General features: G+C 37.7%; 1 protein-coding gene across 1 annotated transcript; it reads right to left on the reverse strand.

Moving 5' to 3' along the window:
* Nucleotides 1–272: 272 nt before the first annotated feature.
* Nucleotides 273–15731, reverse strand: LOC145685274 (uncharacterized). Its single transcript, XM_081757642.1, has 4 exons — nucleotides 15632–15731; nucleotides 11399–14563; nucleotides 2060–2793; nucleotides 273–401 (listed from the first exon to the last, which is right to left on the reverse strand). Exons 1-4 carry the CDS (start codon nucleotides 15729–15731, stop codon nucleotides 273–275), a joined length of 4128 nt encoding a protein of 1375 aa, XP_081613768.1.
* Nucleotides 15732–18808: the final 3077 nt, after the last annotated feature.

An 18808-nucleotide genomic window follows, 5' to 3' on the forward strand; every position in this document is an offset into this window, starting at 1 on the left:
GAACGCTTAACGTCTGCTGATGTCACTGGTGCAAATTTGCACGAGAACACGTCCAAACTTGTCCAATTATCTGGAAGTGGTTCCAGAGTGTTGAATCCTACTAGTGTTTGAGCCTCTGCTCGCAGGGGCTTCCACCCACAATTTCGCCGCAAAACAGCTTCCATCTTCTTGTTAATTGTTTCGCCTACAGGGCCAGTCCAGTCCATTTGGCGATGTGAACTTTTCTACCTTTGAATGGCTGTGGTTAGTTTTATAGACTGACTCTACAGTTCCTATATTATTTGTGGGATCTCACCGTAGTTGTGTTCTATTGAGATGAGCTGTCTCTGCAGGAGAGGATTCTGAAGAATATTCTTAGCTTTCTTCACACACTCAGCATCCTCCTCCAATTGATCTACAACCTGAAAAACAATTTGGACATGTTCTATGTTAACCTTCCTTTAGGTTAGATTAAAAATTCTGATAGATCTAATGATAACAATGAAAACATTTCCCCCATATTATTATTATTATTATTATTATTATTATTATTATTATTATTATTATTATTATTATTATTATTATTATTATTATTATTATTTTCTTTAGTAAAAATATAAGCAGAAAATTTATACATTTGCATCAAACAGTAATTTACAGCAATATATGATTGTAAAAATATGTAAATAAGTTTCGGAGATATAGCGTATAGTATGTAGTATTTAGAAACAATGGATAACAATATAATATATATGTAAAATTTCTCTGAACCGTTGATATATTATTTTTATTATTCTATTGTTCGCTTGTTTCTGTTCCACTAGAGAAGAAACACCTCCTCCAGTTCCTTTCCAGGTGGCAACGTACCAAGAACTGACGAAACGTTGCCACGTTGGACCGCAATGGATATACGTTGGAATAAGAAGGATGCTGAACGAACATCTCCAGAAACGATAGATATGCGTCTGCCTACCTCTCTGATAAAATCAAGGCTTCTAGAGCCCCATGCTCCACTGGTCTCGATAGCTATTGGAGCAAATATAAATTTATCGAGGAGATTATTGTATTTCCTTTCCTTTTCTGTCTCTCTACGTCTAGCAACTTCTCCAGCATTCACAACGGTCAACGGCAGGTTTGAATGGGCGAATGTGTCCGAACATGTAAAATCCCATACTAGAGATTTGCCTCTCTTCCAAGGTATTAATGTCATGCCATCAGGTCGTTTACCATCGGAACGACAACAGCCTGACGGTTCACGAATCGAAGGAATTCCTGCCGTCGTGAGGGCTCGCAAAATGATGTCATTAACAGATGAATGTCTGGTGTTTCTGCCTATGCTCTTCATGCATTAGAGGCCATGCAGGCCGCGTTGGGTAACTTGATCCCCGCAAGCTGGACAGCGATGTGGCTCACAAACAGCTGAACCTAGTCTTAGGGCTACTGCGATTCGAAAGGTTTCATTAGACATGTGAAGACTTAATTGGGGAGAAGGTAACGCATTTAACCATGCACCAGCATGGGGAGATGACGCAGCAAGAAGTCTAGCTTTATCCTCTGGAGCAGCAACGGATTGTAAAAGAAGTTTATGGAAATGTACTGCTATTGGTGTGTACCAAGATGCCTGAGAACCTCTTTTGCTGATTTCTGGAAGGTCCGTATCTGCTATATTTATCCATTTGGTAGAGCCTTCTTCAACTATCCCATCTGGGTCCAGGTGGTAGCCTTGAGGAAGGAGAGCCTCGATTAAACGAAGGGATCCGTGGTAGGACGCTAAAAAGGTAGGAATCGCCATATCAACGGTTCGTCGAATACCGAGGCCTCCTAATCCAACAGGTAAGGATGACTGCATCCAAGATTCGTCACTCAAGGAGCAGTTCAAAATTGACTCCAGACCCATTTTGAGGATATGATCATATTTCTTCAGCAGTGGAGTCTCATTCCAAGATGGAAAGCACCGTAGAAAGTAGTTTAGGCGAGGGATTGACAATGAAGCACGTAGAAGGAAAAAAGCTCCGTGTGCTGAAATCGAGTCAAGACGAGATAGAAAATATTCAAGTTTGGATATTTTGGTTGATAGCACAGTTGTAAATGCTTCCTTTGTGAGAGCAGAACCCAGAAGACAAGCATCCTGTTTGCTTAAGAGACGTATTCCTGGTGCAACTTCTCCAAATCTTCTGAATAATTGTTCGGATGTGACTTCATCTGATCCAAGAAAACCAACTTCGCATTTTGAGAAATTCAAATGTAAGCCCAGATCTGACGCTTTCTCATTTATATGCGTTAACGTTGAAAGGACTGCCTCAGGTGTGTCAGCAATAGTCCCATCATCCAAATACCAGATGTTTAGTTCAGTATTAATCGAATTTACTAAAGAATGTATTGTTATGGCGAAAAGTGCTGGGCCCAAGGGATCACCTTGTTGTACTCCTCTCTGGGATGAAATACTGTCTTGGCCTAAGAATAGGTTACTGGGTTGAGCGTAACACTGGTGAACATATGGGTATATTACGGGAAAATATTTCAATACCTCAGTAAACATGGAGTCCCGGCGAAGTTCATTAAAAGCGTTGCGAAAATCCAGCTTTACGATAGCCATTGGAGCTCTGTGTGTGGAGGAGAAATATATCCTGGTTGCATGAACAGCTGCTTCGACTCCGTTGGGAATACAAACTCCAAGTTGATGGGGAGACAAAAAGTTCTTAACAGGCTCTCGTATTCTGAAGCATATAATTTTGGCTGATATTCTGCGCCAAATATTCCCTATGGCGATAGGTCTGATTCCACCACACTTCTTTTTAAGAGCGATAAGTCTGGCTGAAAATATTATTATTATTATATTTATAATTTCATCAAGTGTTTTAAATATGCTGAGATTTGATTAAGAAGAAAGTAAGAAGTAATTTGTGGGGTAAGAATTTCATCTCTTAATGGGCGATTCATGCTTTATGCACGGCACATTTGTACAACAAACTGTTTTCTAAAAATAAAAACTTCGAAAGAAAATAAAAGAGTATAAAGAAGACAGTTTTAAGAATTCTTGCTTCCTCCTTGCCTTTGTGTTGCTAAACGAAAAGACCTAGTCTTTACATCACAAGACGTAATTTACTTTTTGCATCTACAAGGCTTGTTTCGTCTGTGTCTGCCAATTGAAAATGCAATTATTGTTACAGATGGAGTGTTTTAATAGTTTTTAACTCTGAATTCTAGATGTTTCGCATAGTATGATGCTCGTTAACTACTTGATGATTCTTCACTCTTACAAAGATCTCGAAGAAGTTATGAAATAACTCAGTACCCCTGCCAAGGAGTCATATTAGTTGATGTGATATTGTGTTTAACCTTCTTTCAGCAGCGAGGGTACATGAGACGGGACTTCTGATTTATCGTGAAATCCGAACCACATGAGCTCTCGCCGTGGTCTTTCACGCCAAAGGCGCGTACGCTAACCACTTAGCCACGAAGCTCGAAGCTCATATTAGTAAAGAAGAAAGCACATTATGGTAATTTCACTGCAGACAACTAAGTACGACGACTGTTAAATGAATATTTGTCATCTTGAATATATTGTAATAATGGTCAATCTTATTTGATGTCATTTATTAAAAAATGGCATTCTCTTTTCTGTAACTCACTACAGTATACAAGTTAAATTTCCCACAGTGTGCAAAAGAGGCGAAGGGATTACAACGTACCTCACGAAAGAAATAAGTCAGGCGGGCAAGAGGAGTAAATATTCCCAATCCTGTTCACGTGAGTTAACTTCTCCGAGAGACTTGCTGCTTTCGCGTGGGGTCTGTAAGCAGCTTTCCCAAACAAATCCAGTATCTGCTGAAAAGCAATGTTCTTTTCGATACTAAGCTTAGTGCTTTTAGACAGAGAAGGAAAACAGTACTTGAATTTGTTTTCGAGGAAAACAAATAATTCATGCACAGTAGTTTACAAGTGCCAGATTACCTATTATAATTAATTTAGATATCTAAATACTCATGATCTACCGACACGTAATTGAAGAATGAACAATGATAAGTGATTTCGGAAATTCAAGACTGCATTATTGGTCTAATACTTTGAAATGAAATGGGAATTTTAACATCGCACGATTATGTCCTAGATGCTAAAGGAAAGAGATGATGAGTGTGAACTAAATGATTAATGAAAGGAACTGAGAAATGAAGTGGAAGGCAATAAAGAACTCTTAGAAACAAATTGACACAATGCTGTTCAACATAAACTTACATAGTATAGACTGGAATCGAGCCTATGACCTTGAAACCAAAAGTGAGCGCTCTATCATTGAGCCACCATACTCTAATTGTGACGGAAAGGCGCTCCTGATTCAGACGTCGATTGGTTGGGTGCTGGATTGATTTGGAGTTTACTATTCTATTCAGGGCGAGGCAATTTAAGACGTGGACCTATATCTTAACGTGGAATCTGAACCACATAAGCTCCCACCAGGAATTGATCCCAGGTCTCCCGTGCCGAAAATGAGCACTCTAACTATTACGAGGGAATTCCCTACGGTCCAGTGCTGCTATTCAGCCGGTTCGCTAGAACCGTTTGTTAAACCCAGACAACAGTAAATGTTACCCTGTTACAACCAGAAACAGTACATTTTTGATTAACTATCTTTGTTTTTAGAACTTCTTACATCTACAGGCTTAAACATATGATCTTTCAGAACAAGATATAAGCGTTTATTTCTTAATCTCAAATGCTCAGATATCAAGAATGAGAACTGCGATTACATCAGTATAGTTGTGAGGGTTTTTTATATTCGAACCGTATACATAATCTTATCAACAACGACGTAAACTTCGTGATTTTTGCTAGTGTTGTTTATAGGGATGCACACGAGTCGAGTCGAGACAGAATTTTCCTGAGAAATTCGAGTCGAGAGACAGCTCTTCCAATAGAAAAGTATACGTTTTTCGCGTCGAGACATCACTTTTACAGCACATTTTCGAAACGAGACAGCCTCAAATCTTGTCTCGTGCGCATCCCTAGTTGTTCACGAAGGGGATCTCTCTCATCTCGTGAAGTATCATGAAAATTAAATTTCGTTTTCAAAAAGGTTTAATTATTTCTATTGGACGATGTCGTCTTGTGTCGTTTCCTCAGCAACACTACTTTCTGCACACAATACATACACGAGTAAATAGCATGTGTATCAGTTTTCAGTATTATAGCGTGTCGTTTACTCGTCATATATTGCAATCAAAAGAACTTATAGTTGTACCATCTCTACTATCGTATAAGTTGTGCTTTAAATATCCTAATCATCTATTGCGTAATTGTAGCTCGTGAAATTTTCACCAATATTATTTCAAGCGTTTAACTCAACAGGTTTCATTATTTCTCTTTGTTAAGGGAGAAGTTTGGATCATAAATTCTTTATAAGTGAGATTGAGAGATTAAGGAAGAATCGTTCTTAGCCTTAAAGGAAGTAGTAAAAAAACCTTAGGTAACAGGAAAAATACCCTTAGGTAACAGGAATAAGAAAGACTTTCTAGTTGAATATTATGCTACCCACACCAAACGAAAAATGTTAGTTTCAGATGGACAATGATCCAGACATCTTCATCTCCCATGAAATAATTAAGAATCAGATCTCATGTAAAACGATCCAAGAAAACTGTTGATTGAAAGTGTTGAGAAATAAGAGATTTGATTCACCATGTGTACGGGGACACTTGGTCGAAAAGGTGTAACAGCTTTTTCAGTCCAGCCATTCTGAGTGAGGTTTTTCTTCGGTTTTCCTCATTCATACCAGGCAAATTCCGGGATGGCACCTAATATACAGGTCCCAGTTTACTTCCTTCCTTTCCCATTCCTGTCTTCCTTTGTCACTGATTGATTCCATGCCTTCTCGAATGAATGCGGTGATAGATAATAATGGTTCGTGGACACATTATTAGGTTTAAAATTATAAGATTTTTATATTTATTGAAGACTATTTTGTTCAAAACTAATATTAGTTGGAAGCAGGCCCGTAGCCAACCCAAAAATGTAGGAGGGGGGGGGGGGCGATCCAACCATATGATAGTTCATAACCATATTATAGTTCTTTTGCAAGCCTACTGTAAAATTTCTAGGAGTCCAGCAAAAAGTTAGGGGGAGCCCGGCTTCCCCTAGACCCCCGTGGATACGGATTTGGTTTGAAGTGTTCACGAGGAGAAGGGGAAAAATAGTTCTAAGCATTTGGAATTGCAAAGACAGACTGAAATATTTTATCTTGTTCTTTTTGTTTAATAAGTGTAATTATATTTTTTCTTTTTCGATAGGGATTCACAATTCTTTTTATTCCATCATTTTTCTATTGGAGCTAGGAAAAACATTCTGAACAATTTTAAAAACACAAGGCCAAGGCGAAGTTAAGTAGAATATTTTATTTTGTTATTTGTGTGAAATATATTTTTCTTTCTTTCTTCCTATATACTAGGGGTAAAAGTGGATCTGAAAAGGTAGGGGGAGGCATGTGTCAGATCGTCCCCCGTGCCTATATTTTGCCCTGGAAGTGAAGGAACGACGTCCCCCCACGTTCCCCCTCAGTTTTACCCCTACTATATATGTGAATTAATTTCCCTTTATTCTTATTATGGAAATAACAAAATGGATATTCAGAACAGTTTTGATTTCCAAACAATATCAAGAAGCAAGCATATCTCCATGAAATAAGCAAAAGTTTTCTTTCTATCTTTCTTTCTTGACTCTTATCTAGTAGATCGCCAGAATGCAAAACATTGCATAACAAACAAGTTGATTCGACATCGACAGATTGAAAGTCTTGATTTTAGTACTGAGGCTGTCCTCAGGCAAAAGAGATACTGAAGCATGGCTTCTGTGCCTTGTAACATTGTTATAAAAACAGACACAAGGCCGGTTGTCAGTTGCTTAGTTCTTTGTAAAACAACTGATAAGACTTTTCTATTATACAAATGGTATACAAGCCTCTTTATTCCTTATAAAAATAATATATCCAGATTCACAGAAGCCCACAGGAATTGTAATAGAAAGATGAAAAATATCTGTATCATTCAGATCCTTTATTATTATTATTATTATTATTATTATTATTATTATTATTATTATTATTAGTAGTAGTAGTAGTAGTAGTAGTAGTAGTAGTAATACAATCATCATCATTATTATTATCACAATATTTTTCGTTAGTCCTCCCAGCAATTAACACTTAGCGGCAAGGGTAAAAGTGCTTGGGAACGCGGGGGGACGCCGTCCCCTACCTCTAAAAAATGTGTACGGCTTTCCCCCAGTTTCTAAGAAATTACAATGGGCAAAGATAGGCATGGGCTATGGCGTGACGTCATGCCGCTACCTACCGTTCCCCTACCTTTTCAGATTCACTTTATCCCTGCTTAGCAGGAAATCGATACAAGAGAGTAGGACAGCCACTCTTTATTGATAAAAATCGTAATTTGGCAGTTATTAAAAGCAATATTTCTGTGTCTAGAGGTAGAAGAGAGGGGACCATGGAAGTTACTATTGCCACGTCTAAAACTAAAACCTGTGCTCAACACTGACTGTATAATTCAAGGATTTTTTTTTAAAAAAAAGCGAAATGCTTGCATCTTTTCAAAAGTAAAATTAATATAATTACTAAAAAATACATTCATTGAAAAACTCAGGGGTAGCAAGTTCACCCTCTTAAATCCGCTTGAGAGCGTTCGAATCCAAATTCAAGTAAAGTTAACGCATGGAAGTCCCAGGTTCGATTCCTGGTGGTAGTTCATGTGGTTCGGATTTGACGTTAATTAGTAGGTCCACGTATCATATAGATTCGCTGCTGAAAGGGACGTTAAGCTCAAAATCAACTCAAGAAAAGTAAAAACAATGAGAAAGTTTTCAACTGTTTTGGCGTATGGAATTCTATGTTAAATAACACAACATACACTATTAGATAATGGAATCATCGTCAGAAATACAGTATCCAATAAAGCAAACTTTTCGAGGAGGATTTGTCTGAAGATACAAATATTGAAAATAGTTTAAAAAGGTGAGTAATGCAGAAATACTATTTTATCGCGTATGAACTTGAGGCTTCTAGAACAGCAAGTTCTGACCAGATATTAACACCGCAGAACCAGGATATGATCAAGGGATGGACTAAACCATAGTTTCCAACTTTACCCAGTGCAAATAAAGTAGGATTGAAACCCATTCTATCCAGTGTACCTGAGCGTCATTGGGAGGGTCGTAGCCCCTATAAAATCCTCCTTGGATCTGCGTCTGTTGAAACCAATTGATATTTCATAACTTCACACACGGCACGATCAATCACTGAATCTATTGAAATCTTACTACGTAATAATTATTGTCTACACTTTTTCTATTAAAGCTCATAGTATATTCTATCATAGTATAAATTGTCATTGTTGTACTGTGTACTAATGTAACTAGGGATGCGCACGAGACAAGATTTGTGGGCGTCTCGTCTCGAAAACGTGCTGTAAAAGTGATGTCTCGACTCGAAAAAATGTATATTTCTCTATTGGAAGAATTTTGTCAGGAAAATCCTGTCTCGATTCGTCTCGTGAGCATCCCTAAATGTAACTCATGATAAAAATGTTTTGTTTTAAAACAAAATGAAACGGTTGAGTGGGCTCTGCCAGGTGGAAGACATGCAATTTATTAAATCGCCTCGCAACACACTTGGCCACACACTTAAGTTACACTCTTCACCTTTTTCCCATGGTATCTAAAGTATAGGCTAATCTTAAATTCGCATTGCCGATTCGGGTTTTCTAACAAGAATTATGATGTTGCAACTTAATTTGGATGTAAAATTCTGACTTAACTAGCATTTAAGAACTTTGCAGTGTGCAAAAAATCATGACAGAAATATAGTTAAATCTGAGTTTCAAATTTCATGTCTACCTTGCATCCAAATACTTGTGTTGTCATTTCTTTCAATGTTGGTAGGAGCCGAAGGTTCCAATTGATCCCAATTTTTGCTTTAATTCCCTCTATTTGTTCATAAAATCTTAAAGAAATATTATTACTAACAAGCAATGGCGTAGGGAAGGGGGCAGAGGGGCCGGGCTTCCCAAAGAGGTCCGACAATCTACTTTGGTACTTTGAGGTTTGTAATTTTTTATATCTTTTTATGTTTATATATTTTTTTGTTTGTAATTTTTCTATGGGTACCTATAACAGCACTTGCCCCCCCAAACACACATCCTGGCTACGCTACTGTTAACAAGTAACACTTCCGAAGTGTAACACTTCGATTTTGATAATATTTGGGAGGTAGATACTACAAATGAAATAAACGAATACGTGTTTCTTATTTTCTGTGGAAAAATCTGTTTTAAGGGGCAAAAGTCCCCACCGACAATTTTGAAAGTTGACGCCCGAAAGGCAAAAACCAAGTAAACCAGTGTAAACGAAATTTTACACACATATTGCAGACATAAAATGAAGGAACACGTGTTTCATATTTTCCTGAAAAATCGGTTAGGTGGGGAACGGGCCCCTTCAAAACTTTCATCGCGAAATATTGAAAGTGCTAGTAAAAATATGTCAGTTGTGTGTAAAGGTCACAAAGAATTGCAACGAAACTTTGTGTATGAACAACATACCAAAAATAAAGGAACACGGTTTTTTTATTTTGTGCTGAAAAACGGTTTTAGTCGGCAAACGCCCCCTCCCAAAATTTTGAAAGTTAAGGCTCGAAAGGCCAGAGGAAGTGTACCGAAAAGAATGAAATTGTGCACAGATATTGTAGACATAAAATGAGGGAATACTTTTTCTTGTTTTCCTGAAAAAAAGAAAACCGTTTAGGTGGGACACAGAAACCTCCAGAACTTTGATCGTGAAATATCAAAACTGCTAATAACAGTGTGTCAGAAGTACTTGAAGGACATGAAGAACTGGAACGACACATTGTGTAGGGACAATACGCAAAAATAAACGAATACGGTTTTTATTTTCTGCGGAAAAACGGTTTTAGTGGGCAAAATCACCCACCCCAAATTTTGAAATTTGAGGCACAAAATGCAAGAAGTGCACCAAATTGAACGAAATTATGCGCAGATATTATAAACATAAAATGAGATAATTGGATTTCGTATTTTCGTGAAAAAAGCGGTTGAGTGAGGCACGGACCTTCTAAACCGTTGATTACGGAATATCAAAAGTGCAAATAAGCATACGTCAGAAGCTCCTAAAGAATATGGAGAATTGCAACGAAATTTGGTAAAGGGACTATTTGCAAAACAATATATGAAACATGTTTTAAATTTTGCGGAAAAACAGTGTTGGGGCCTAGGCCCCATCCGAAAAAAAAGAAATATTACCGTAATAGCGCAGGAAGGAGTGGACCCAAGCAAATCAAATTGTGTGTAGATATTATATAGACCCTATGTAAAATAAGTACTTTCGTGTTTCTCAAGTGTCCCTATCCGTTTTGCTTCAAATTTGGCAGATCAACAGAAAACTGGAAATAAATAGACACGTGTTTTTGTTTATGCGGAAAAACATTGCAAGGGTTAAAGATGCGTCCTGAAATACTATAGAATACGCTATACTGTTTGCTCTTGCTGTTGGTTGATCTGTCGAATTTGAAGAAATCGGATGGAGACATGACACTTGTGAAACACAGAAGGTCATATTTTACATATCCAATATCTATATACAATTTCATTCGCTTCGATCCACTCCTCCCGCCACTCAACTCCTCGGTTCACTCAACAGTTTTTTTAAAGGAAAATACGAAACACGTATTCCCTCATCTTACCTCTACAATATTAGTGCACATTTCATTCACTTTGGTCCATTTCTTCTTGCCTTTCGGAGTCAAATTCCAAAAATTTGGACGGTGGGTTTTGCCCCCAAACAGTTTTTCTCCCAGAATTAAAAAACGTATTCGTTTATTTTTTGCGTATTGTCCAGTTTGATGCAATTCTTCATGTCCCTTACACACATCTGATATACTGTTACTAGCACTTTTGATATTTCATGATGAAAGGATTTTAGGGGTCCGTGTCCCACCTAACTGTTTTTTCCACGAAAATACGAAATCCGTATTCACTCACTTTATGTCTACGATATCTGCAAAATTTCACTCACTTCGGTTCACTTCTTTTTGCTTTTCGAGCGTCAACTTTCAAAATTTTGGACGGGGGCTTGTGACCCAAAAACGGTTTTTCCCTTGAAAATAAAAAACGTATTCGTTTCCTTTTTTCATAATGTTCATACACAAAACTTCGTCGCAATTCTTCATGTCCTTTATACACATCTGACACACTGTTAGTAGCAGTTTTGATATTTCGTAATCAAAGGTTTGGAGGGGTCCGTGCCCTACCCAACCGTTTTCTCCAGGAAAATACGAAACCCGTTGTACAATATGAATGTATTGCCTTGGTGGATAAACAAACAAATAACGCAACGTATGCCTTACGTACAGATCTATTTCTAACTGCTCCTGATTTTATGTAAAACGCTCCAGCGTAGTCCACGCTTACGTTTAGGAATGGTCTGGCTTGCTGCACACGAGCTGCTGGCAACTGTCCCATAAGTTGTTTTGAACCACTGGCTTTTAACTTGAGACATGTGAAGCAATGATGGATCACTTGTTTTACTACCTGTTTGCACCTGATGATCCAATATTTCTGGCGTAGTGATGATATTAATAATTGGGGCCCAGCATGAAGTAATCTTAAGTGTTCTGCTTCAACTATAAGTTTTGTTAAGTGTTGATTTGAAGGCAGAACTATTTGATGTTTGGCGTCAAACGGAAGCTGACTATTCTCCAATCTTCCTCCAACTCGGATCATGCCTTCACTATCTAAAAATGGATGTAAATTGTTCAATTTACTTCTTGACGGAACAATGTTTAAATTACGAAGATACTGTAATTCGCTGTGAAATCCAATTTCTTGTGTCCATTTGATGCAAACATGGAGCGCTGTGTGGAGTTCTTGTACTGAAAGACCTTCTGTTAGTTTGTTTTGCTTGTGTCTGATGTTATGAACAAAACGTCTACAATATGCTATTGTCCTAACTAACCTTGACAATTTTGAGAATCTTGTTATGGTTCCATTGCACCAATTGTCTAAAGTGACTGTCAATGTTATGGTTCCCTTACTCTCTGGAACTTGATCTGGTTGCAATGAATCCTTACTTGTCACTGACCAATTAGATTCTAAACTAGAAAGCCATTGTGGACCGTGCCACCATAATGAATTGTCCTTTATGGAAACTGCATCTATTCCTCTTGAAATCAAATCTCCAGGGTTGTCTGAAGAAGTTACATGTTTCCAACAGCTAACGTCAGTTAAGTCTTGAATTTGAGCTACTCTGTTGGCCACGAAAGGTTTCCATTTGTTGCACGGAGAAGCTAGCCATGCCAACACGATTTGGGAGTCAGTCCATAGATGGACGCTACTTATGTTCAATTTTAAATTCGGTAAAATCTTGTGAACTAATTTTGCCAAAACAACTGCTGCACATAACTCCAGACGCGGGAGAGTGATTTTCTTGACTGGGGCCACACGTGATTTAGCACATAATAACTTAACTGATATTTCTCCTTGTTGATTGATCGATCGCATATAAATGCAGGCTCCATATGCTCTTTGAGAAGCATCTGAAAAACCATGGATCTGAATCTCCGCTATGTTTCCTTCAACGAGTACATATCTGTCGAATTTAATCTGATTGATTAGTGGAAGTTGCTTGTACAATTTAGTCCATTTCTTTGCTAATTCCATTGGTATACTGTCGTCCCATTGAACCTTTTGCCGCCACAATTCTTGCAAAAATATTTTGTATGAAATGACAACTGGTGAAATTATTCCTAATGGATCGAATATAGAGGCAATGATTGAAGCAACCTGGCGTTTAGTAATGCACTCTTGAACCTTCATTGCTGACGTCTTGCTTTCAACGAGAAATATATCCTTGTCTGGATGCCATGACAATCCTAATGCCTTGACGCCTTGGCCTTCGTGGAACTGGATTGGACGTTGCACTTCTCGAAGCTCTGGCGAGATGGATTCCAATAACCTTGGATCATTCGAACTCCATTTTCTAAGTGTAAAACCTCCCTTCCCCAGTAACTCTATCAATTGCTTCTGGACCTCTAGAGCTTGCTGTATGTTGCTCATGCCACTACAAACATCGTCAATATAGAAATCTCGACGTAATATTTCTGCTGCTACAGGGTAATTATGCTCTTCTTCGTCTGCTAATTGCTGTAGGCATCTTGTGGCCACAAATGAAGCACATACCGTACCATACGTTAGTGTTTTCAACTCAAAAACTTGAATCGGTTCATTTCTAGATCTTCTCCACAATATACGTTGTAATGGCGTGTCTTCTGGATGAACATTGACCATGCGATACATCTTAGCGATATCTGCAGTGAATACTACTGAATGAGTTCTGAAGCGCAAAATGATAGAAAACAAATCTTGCTGTATTGTAGGACCAACTAAGAGAATGTCGTTGAGGCTTTTTCCGCTGTCAGATTTTGCTGAAGCATCAAACACTACACGGAGCTTCGTTGTAGAGCTTGTGGGCTTAAAAACTGCATGATGTGGCAAATAGTATGCAACGCCGACGTCCTCCTTTTTACTCTCATCTATCCTTACCATGTGACCAAGATCTTCATATTCTTGCATGAATTCCGTATATTTAGCTTCAAAGTTCGGGTGTTGATCGAATCTTCTCTCCAATTGCTTTAATCTAACCAATGCCTGCTGATAAGAATCGCCTAAAACTGTACGGTCTTCAAGCAAAGGCAATCGTACAGTGAAACGCCCTGTATGATCTCTTGTTGTATTCTGAACGAAATGTCGCTCACATGCAAGCTCTTCGCTTGATCTAGGTGTAACAGTAATTTCTTCTAGTTCCCAGAATTTTTGTAGTTGTTGCTGTAGATCTATGTTTGTCTTCACAAAACATGTTGTTAATGGAATATGGGGGTCACGTTCTTGAGGAATGCGTCCTGCCACGATCCATCCCAATTCTGTCTCCTGAAGCACTGGAAAATCACCTGGCCGCGTTTTGTGTCCTGACTTCATAATTATGTAGAATACTTCCGCACCTAAAAGAATATCTATGTCTCCAGGCGTATTAAAAGGGGGATCTGCTAGAACAGTGTCCTTGGGAATGTTCCAATCGTCATAATTAATTCTTTCTTCCGGTAGTTTACTTGTAATGTGAGGGAGAACTGAACAACTTATATTCAATGAAAATGTGTTAACACATGAATGGACACTAATATCTACAGAGTACTTTGTATTCGATATCGCTTGATTTATACCTTGAATTGGAGTATACTGTCTATACCGTTTGATGTTCAATTGTTGCACCAAATTCTCTGTTACGAAATTGGTCTGACTAGCACTGTCTAGAAGCGCGCGACAAGGAACCAAATTTCCCTTATTATCCCTTACTTTTACTATTGCAGTAGATAACAACACTCTTGCGTTAGGTCTAGCCTTTAATGCACAATATGACACTTGCCCTAAATTTTCACTGGAATCTGAGTTGTCACTACGCTCTTGCACCGAAGCACTGCTTACACATGGAAACCGCACTGATTTGTCCTTTGTTACGTCTACATGCAATAATGTATTGTGCTTTTTGGAACACTTTTTACAACCTCTCGATTTACAATTCTTCAAAAAATGATTACTTTTCAAACAATTCATGCATAATTTATTTTTACGAATGCACTCTAACTTTTGGCTGTGTGCCGCATTCACAAAAGACGAACAAGAATATAAAGGATGCTGGCTATTACAGAATTCACATGCATTTGAAAATGTTGATAAATAAGTCTTTGATGACTGAATACTTTTTGCTTGTTTGTTTTGTACGCTACTACCCTGCTTCACACCATCGATACTAATTCTCATGTTCTCAAGCACCTGACAACGTTTCTCGAGAAACGAAAAGAATTCTGATAAAGCAGGAAAATTAGAATTCGTATTTTGAAGCTCCCATGACTTCCTAGTAGTTGCATCTAATTTTGATACAAAGTGTTGGGTCAAAATTACGTCTGTGAGGTTTACGTTTGGCTCAAGTGCTTGTAGCGCATTTATATTACTAGTAGCTGTATTTATAAAAGCGCGAAGTTCACTTACATTTTCTTTATACACTGGCTTGATTTGTAGTATTTCGTGAATGTAAGAAGAAGCAATTAGCTTTTTATTTGAATACCTGTCAACGAGTAATTGCCATGCTACTGAATAATTTGTTTCGGTAATTGGTAAATTTTCAATTAGGTTTAACGCTTCGCCCTTAAGAGAAGTTCGGAGGTACTGAAACTTCTGTATTGTGGAAATGTCTTTATTCTCGTGAATAAGAGATATAAAAGTGTCCTTATATGATAACCAATGTTTACAGTTCCCGTCAAATGCAGGCAACTGTATGACCGGTAATTTAACTTGTGCGCTACTGCTAGTGTTATTATTAACAGCTGATTCTTTATTTCCATGCTTTAAAACAAGTGCTTGCATTTGAGCCTCTAAAGAAAAATACACATTTTCAATTTCTGCACGAGCGTTTACTGCTTCCGCTTCGGGTTCGATTTGATCAATTTCAATAGTATCTTGCACCTCCTGCAACTTTGACCAGACGTTATTTAGATGTTTTAAGCGTGCACGTATTTCTTCTATATTGCCTTCATTTGGATCAAAGCCCTGAACAAAAGTGTTTATTCTTGTTAACTGGCCTCTGTATGCAGATCTTTGCCTTAAAAGACGCTGGTGTGATTCACTCATGATTAAATGCTACGCAGAAATATGAAGAATAAAAAAACTACTGACCTGAAGATGATGTTTTTTTCTTTTTTTCTTTTTTCTTTTTTTTTATAAATTCACTGTATTTAATGATTACAACTTCAATTTGCACACAAAACATATACACGAGAATAAACATGTTCACAAGGTCTTTAGTTGTAAATGATTGTGATTGCGATGGCTTATTGTTTATGTTATGTTATATGATTTTCGACCATGATATATGGTCCACCAAAACTTCATGTTCTTGCTGCCTCCACACTCACACACTATTCCCAAACAATAGAAAAGCGTTAAGCAACTTGAACACTGTTGCCAGCTAAAGGCACACACACTGTTAAATACACAAATAATCCCAAACACCCGTATTCCCTCATTTTATGTCTGCAATATATGCGTACAATTTCATTCATTTCGGATCACTTCTTTTTGCCTTTCGGGCGTCAACTTTCAAAATTTCGGGTGAGGGCTTTTGTCCCTAAAGCCGTTTTTCCGCAGAACAAAAATAACCGTATTCCTTTATTTTTTGCATATTGTTAATACGCAAAATTATGTTGCAATTCTTCATGTCGTTTTCACACATCTGACATACTGTTACTAGTACTTTTGATATTTTCGTGATCAAAGGTGCTGCACCCAACGCTTTTCCCCAGGAAAATACGAAATCCGTAACCCTTCATTTTATATCTACAATATCTGTGCACAATTCATTCACTTCGGTTCATTTCTTCTTCTCTTTCGGGAGTCAACTTTAAAAATTTTCGGTGGGGTTTTCGCCCCCTGAAACCGCTTTTCCGTAGAACATAAGAAGCCCGCATTCCTTTACTTTTTGCCAATTGTCCATACGCAAAGTTATGTTGCAATGCTTCATGTCCTTTACACATCTGACATACTGTTATTAGTACTTTTGATATTTCGTGATCAAAGGTTTGGAGCGGTTCGTGCCCCACCCAACCGTTTTCTCCAGGAAAATACGAAACACGTATCCTCATTTTATGTCTACAATATCTGTGCACAATTGCATTTACTTCGGTTCACTTCTTTTTGCCTTTCGGGCGCAAACTTTCAAAATTCAAAATTTCTGTTCCCTAATAACGTTTTTCGCAGAACATAAAGAACCCGTATTCCTTTATTTTTTGCGTATTGTCCATACAAAAACTTTCGTTGCATTTCTTCATGTCCTTTACACACATTTTTACATACTGTTACTAGCACTTTTGATTTTTCGTGATCAAAGGTTTCGAGGGATCTGTGCACCACCCGACCATTTTTCCAGGAAAATACGAAACCCGTATTCCCTGATTTTATGTCTACAATATGTGTGCACAATTTCATTCACTTCGGTTCATTTCCTTTTGCCTTTCGGGCGTCAACTTTCATAATTATGGATTTGAGATTTTGCCCCCTAAAACCTTTTTTCCACAGAAAGTAAAAAAAAAAAACGTTTTCCCTTATTTTTTGCGTATTGTCCATAGAAAAATTTCTTTGCAATTTTTCATGCCCTTTACACATCTTACGTAATGTTACCAGCACATTTGATTTTTTGTGGTCAAAGGTTGGGAGGGGTCCGTACCCCACCCAACCGTTTTTTATAGTAAAATACGAAACTCGTATCCTCTTTTTACGTCTGCAATATCTGTGCATAATTTCATTCACTTCGGTTCACTTCTTCTTGCCTTTGAGGCGTCAAGTTTCAAAATTTTGCGTGGGGACTTTTGCTCCTAAATCCGTTTTCCCACAGAAGATTAATAAAGTTCGTATTCCTTTATTTTTTTTTTTGCGTATTTTCCATACAAAAAGTTTCGTTGCAATTCTTCATGTCTTCTACACACATTTGACGTACTGTCACTAGGAATTTCAATATTTCGTGATCAAAGATTTGGAGGGGTCCGTGCCCCACCCAACCGTTTTTTCCACGAAAATACGAAACTCGTATTCCTTCGTTTTACGTCTGCAATATCTGTGCACAATTTCATTGACTTTGGTTCAGTTGTTCTTGCCTTTGCCTTTCGGGTGTCAACTTTTACAATTTAGAGTGGGGCTTTTATATTAAAACTTTCCGTTATGTAACTTTTTCTTTTTTATTACATTCTTTTTTTGGGTGGGGAGGAGAGAAATGCTTTCCTCTGATATCTGTTTCTTGCCATACATCTTGTTTGAGCTGCTTAAGTAAGATCATTTTGTAACTTTTGATGTCATCCAACTCCGTCACAATATTAAAATTGTCATTTTTAACAATTTGTTTTATTCTCGTATTTGCAGTTTGCCACACAGATACATTTGTTACAAAATTGAGGTTTCGTCCGACGCCTTTCGAATTCGAACCCAACCACCGAGCTTTTTGGGTTGCCTGCTATTGCAGGAAAAGGAGAATTGCAGGTGGTAATGCACTTTTGGAGTCGTGTATATACGTCACATGTAGTTCCGGACTTCATTCTCGGAAGTATTGTAACTCCGATAGACCCAGCTCGGTTACGGATAAATTCCTCATTGAGGAAACAGTCTCGTAGAAAAACTTAAGTAGTTTGGGTTTCACTTCAACCAGTGGGTCCTGTTCCGCATAATCTCGATACTGAAAAAGAACTCCAAACAATATTATTCGACCCATTTGCTTCGGTTCTTTTCTTTCTTAAATAAGTGAATTAATTACTTTTACTTTTGTCTTGAATATTCATGCTCTAGAATCTATATCGAAATTATTATTTCTTGCCAGTGGGGTACGAAAGGGGATTCATAATTTAAACCCATGCACTTGACCAAGATATAAGTGAGGAATAAAAGTTTATTATACACCCTGTTTCAAAAAGAATATACGTATTACGAAGAATTATTTTGTCCAAACTATCGTTCGCTGCGCCTCGTCTCGGCTATTGGAGAAACGAATACATAGTCTAGTTCAGTGGTGTCCAATTATAATGAGCCTGAGGGCCATAACCGTCTTTGCTAGCAAGGTGAAGGGCCGCAGCTAATAATAATAATAATAATAATAATAATAATAATAATAATAATAATAATAATAATAATAATAATAATAATAATAATAATTATTATTATTATTA

This window comes from Thermobia domestica, chromosome 5 (genome assembly GCF_964235325.1).
Source record: "Thermobia domestica chromosome 5, izTheDome1.hap1.1, whole genome shotgun sequence".
Classification (NCBI taxonomy): domain Eukaryota; kingdom Metazoa; phylum Arthropoda; class Insecta; order Zygentoma; family Lepismatidae; genus Thermobia; species Thermobia domestica.

Bases quoted from the DNA above. Each gene is read 5' to 3' on its own strand.
- LOC145685274 (XM_081757642.1), bottom strand. From the start codon at position 15,731: ATGAGTGAATCACACCAGCGTCTTTTAAGGCAAAGATCTGCATACAGA. The intron at 14,564-15,631 runs GCAATATAGAAG...TATTGCATGTAG, and splicing joins GGGCTTTGATCCAAATGAAG to ACGTAACAAAGGACAAATCA. The intron at 2,794-11,398 runs GTAAGGCATACG...TAATATTTTCAG, and splicing joins AGTTAGAAATAGATCTGTAC to CCAGACTTATCGCTCTTAAA.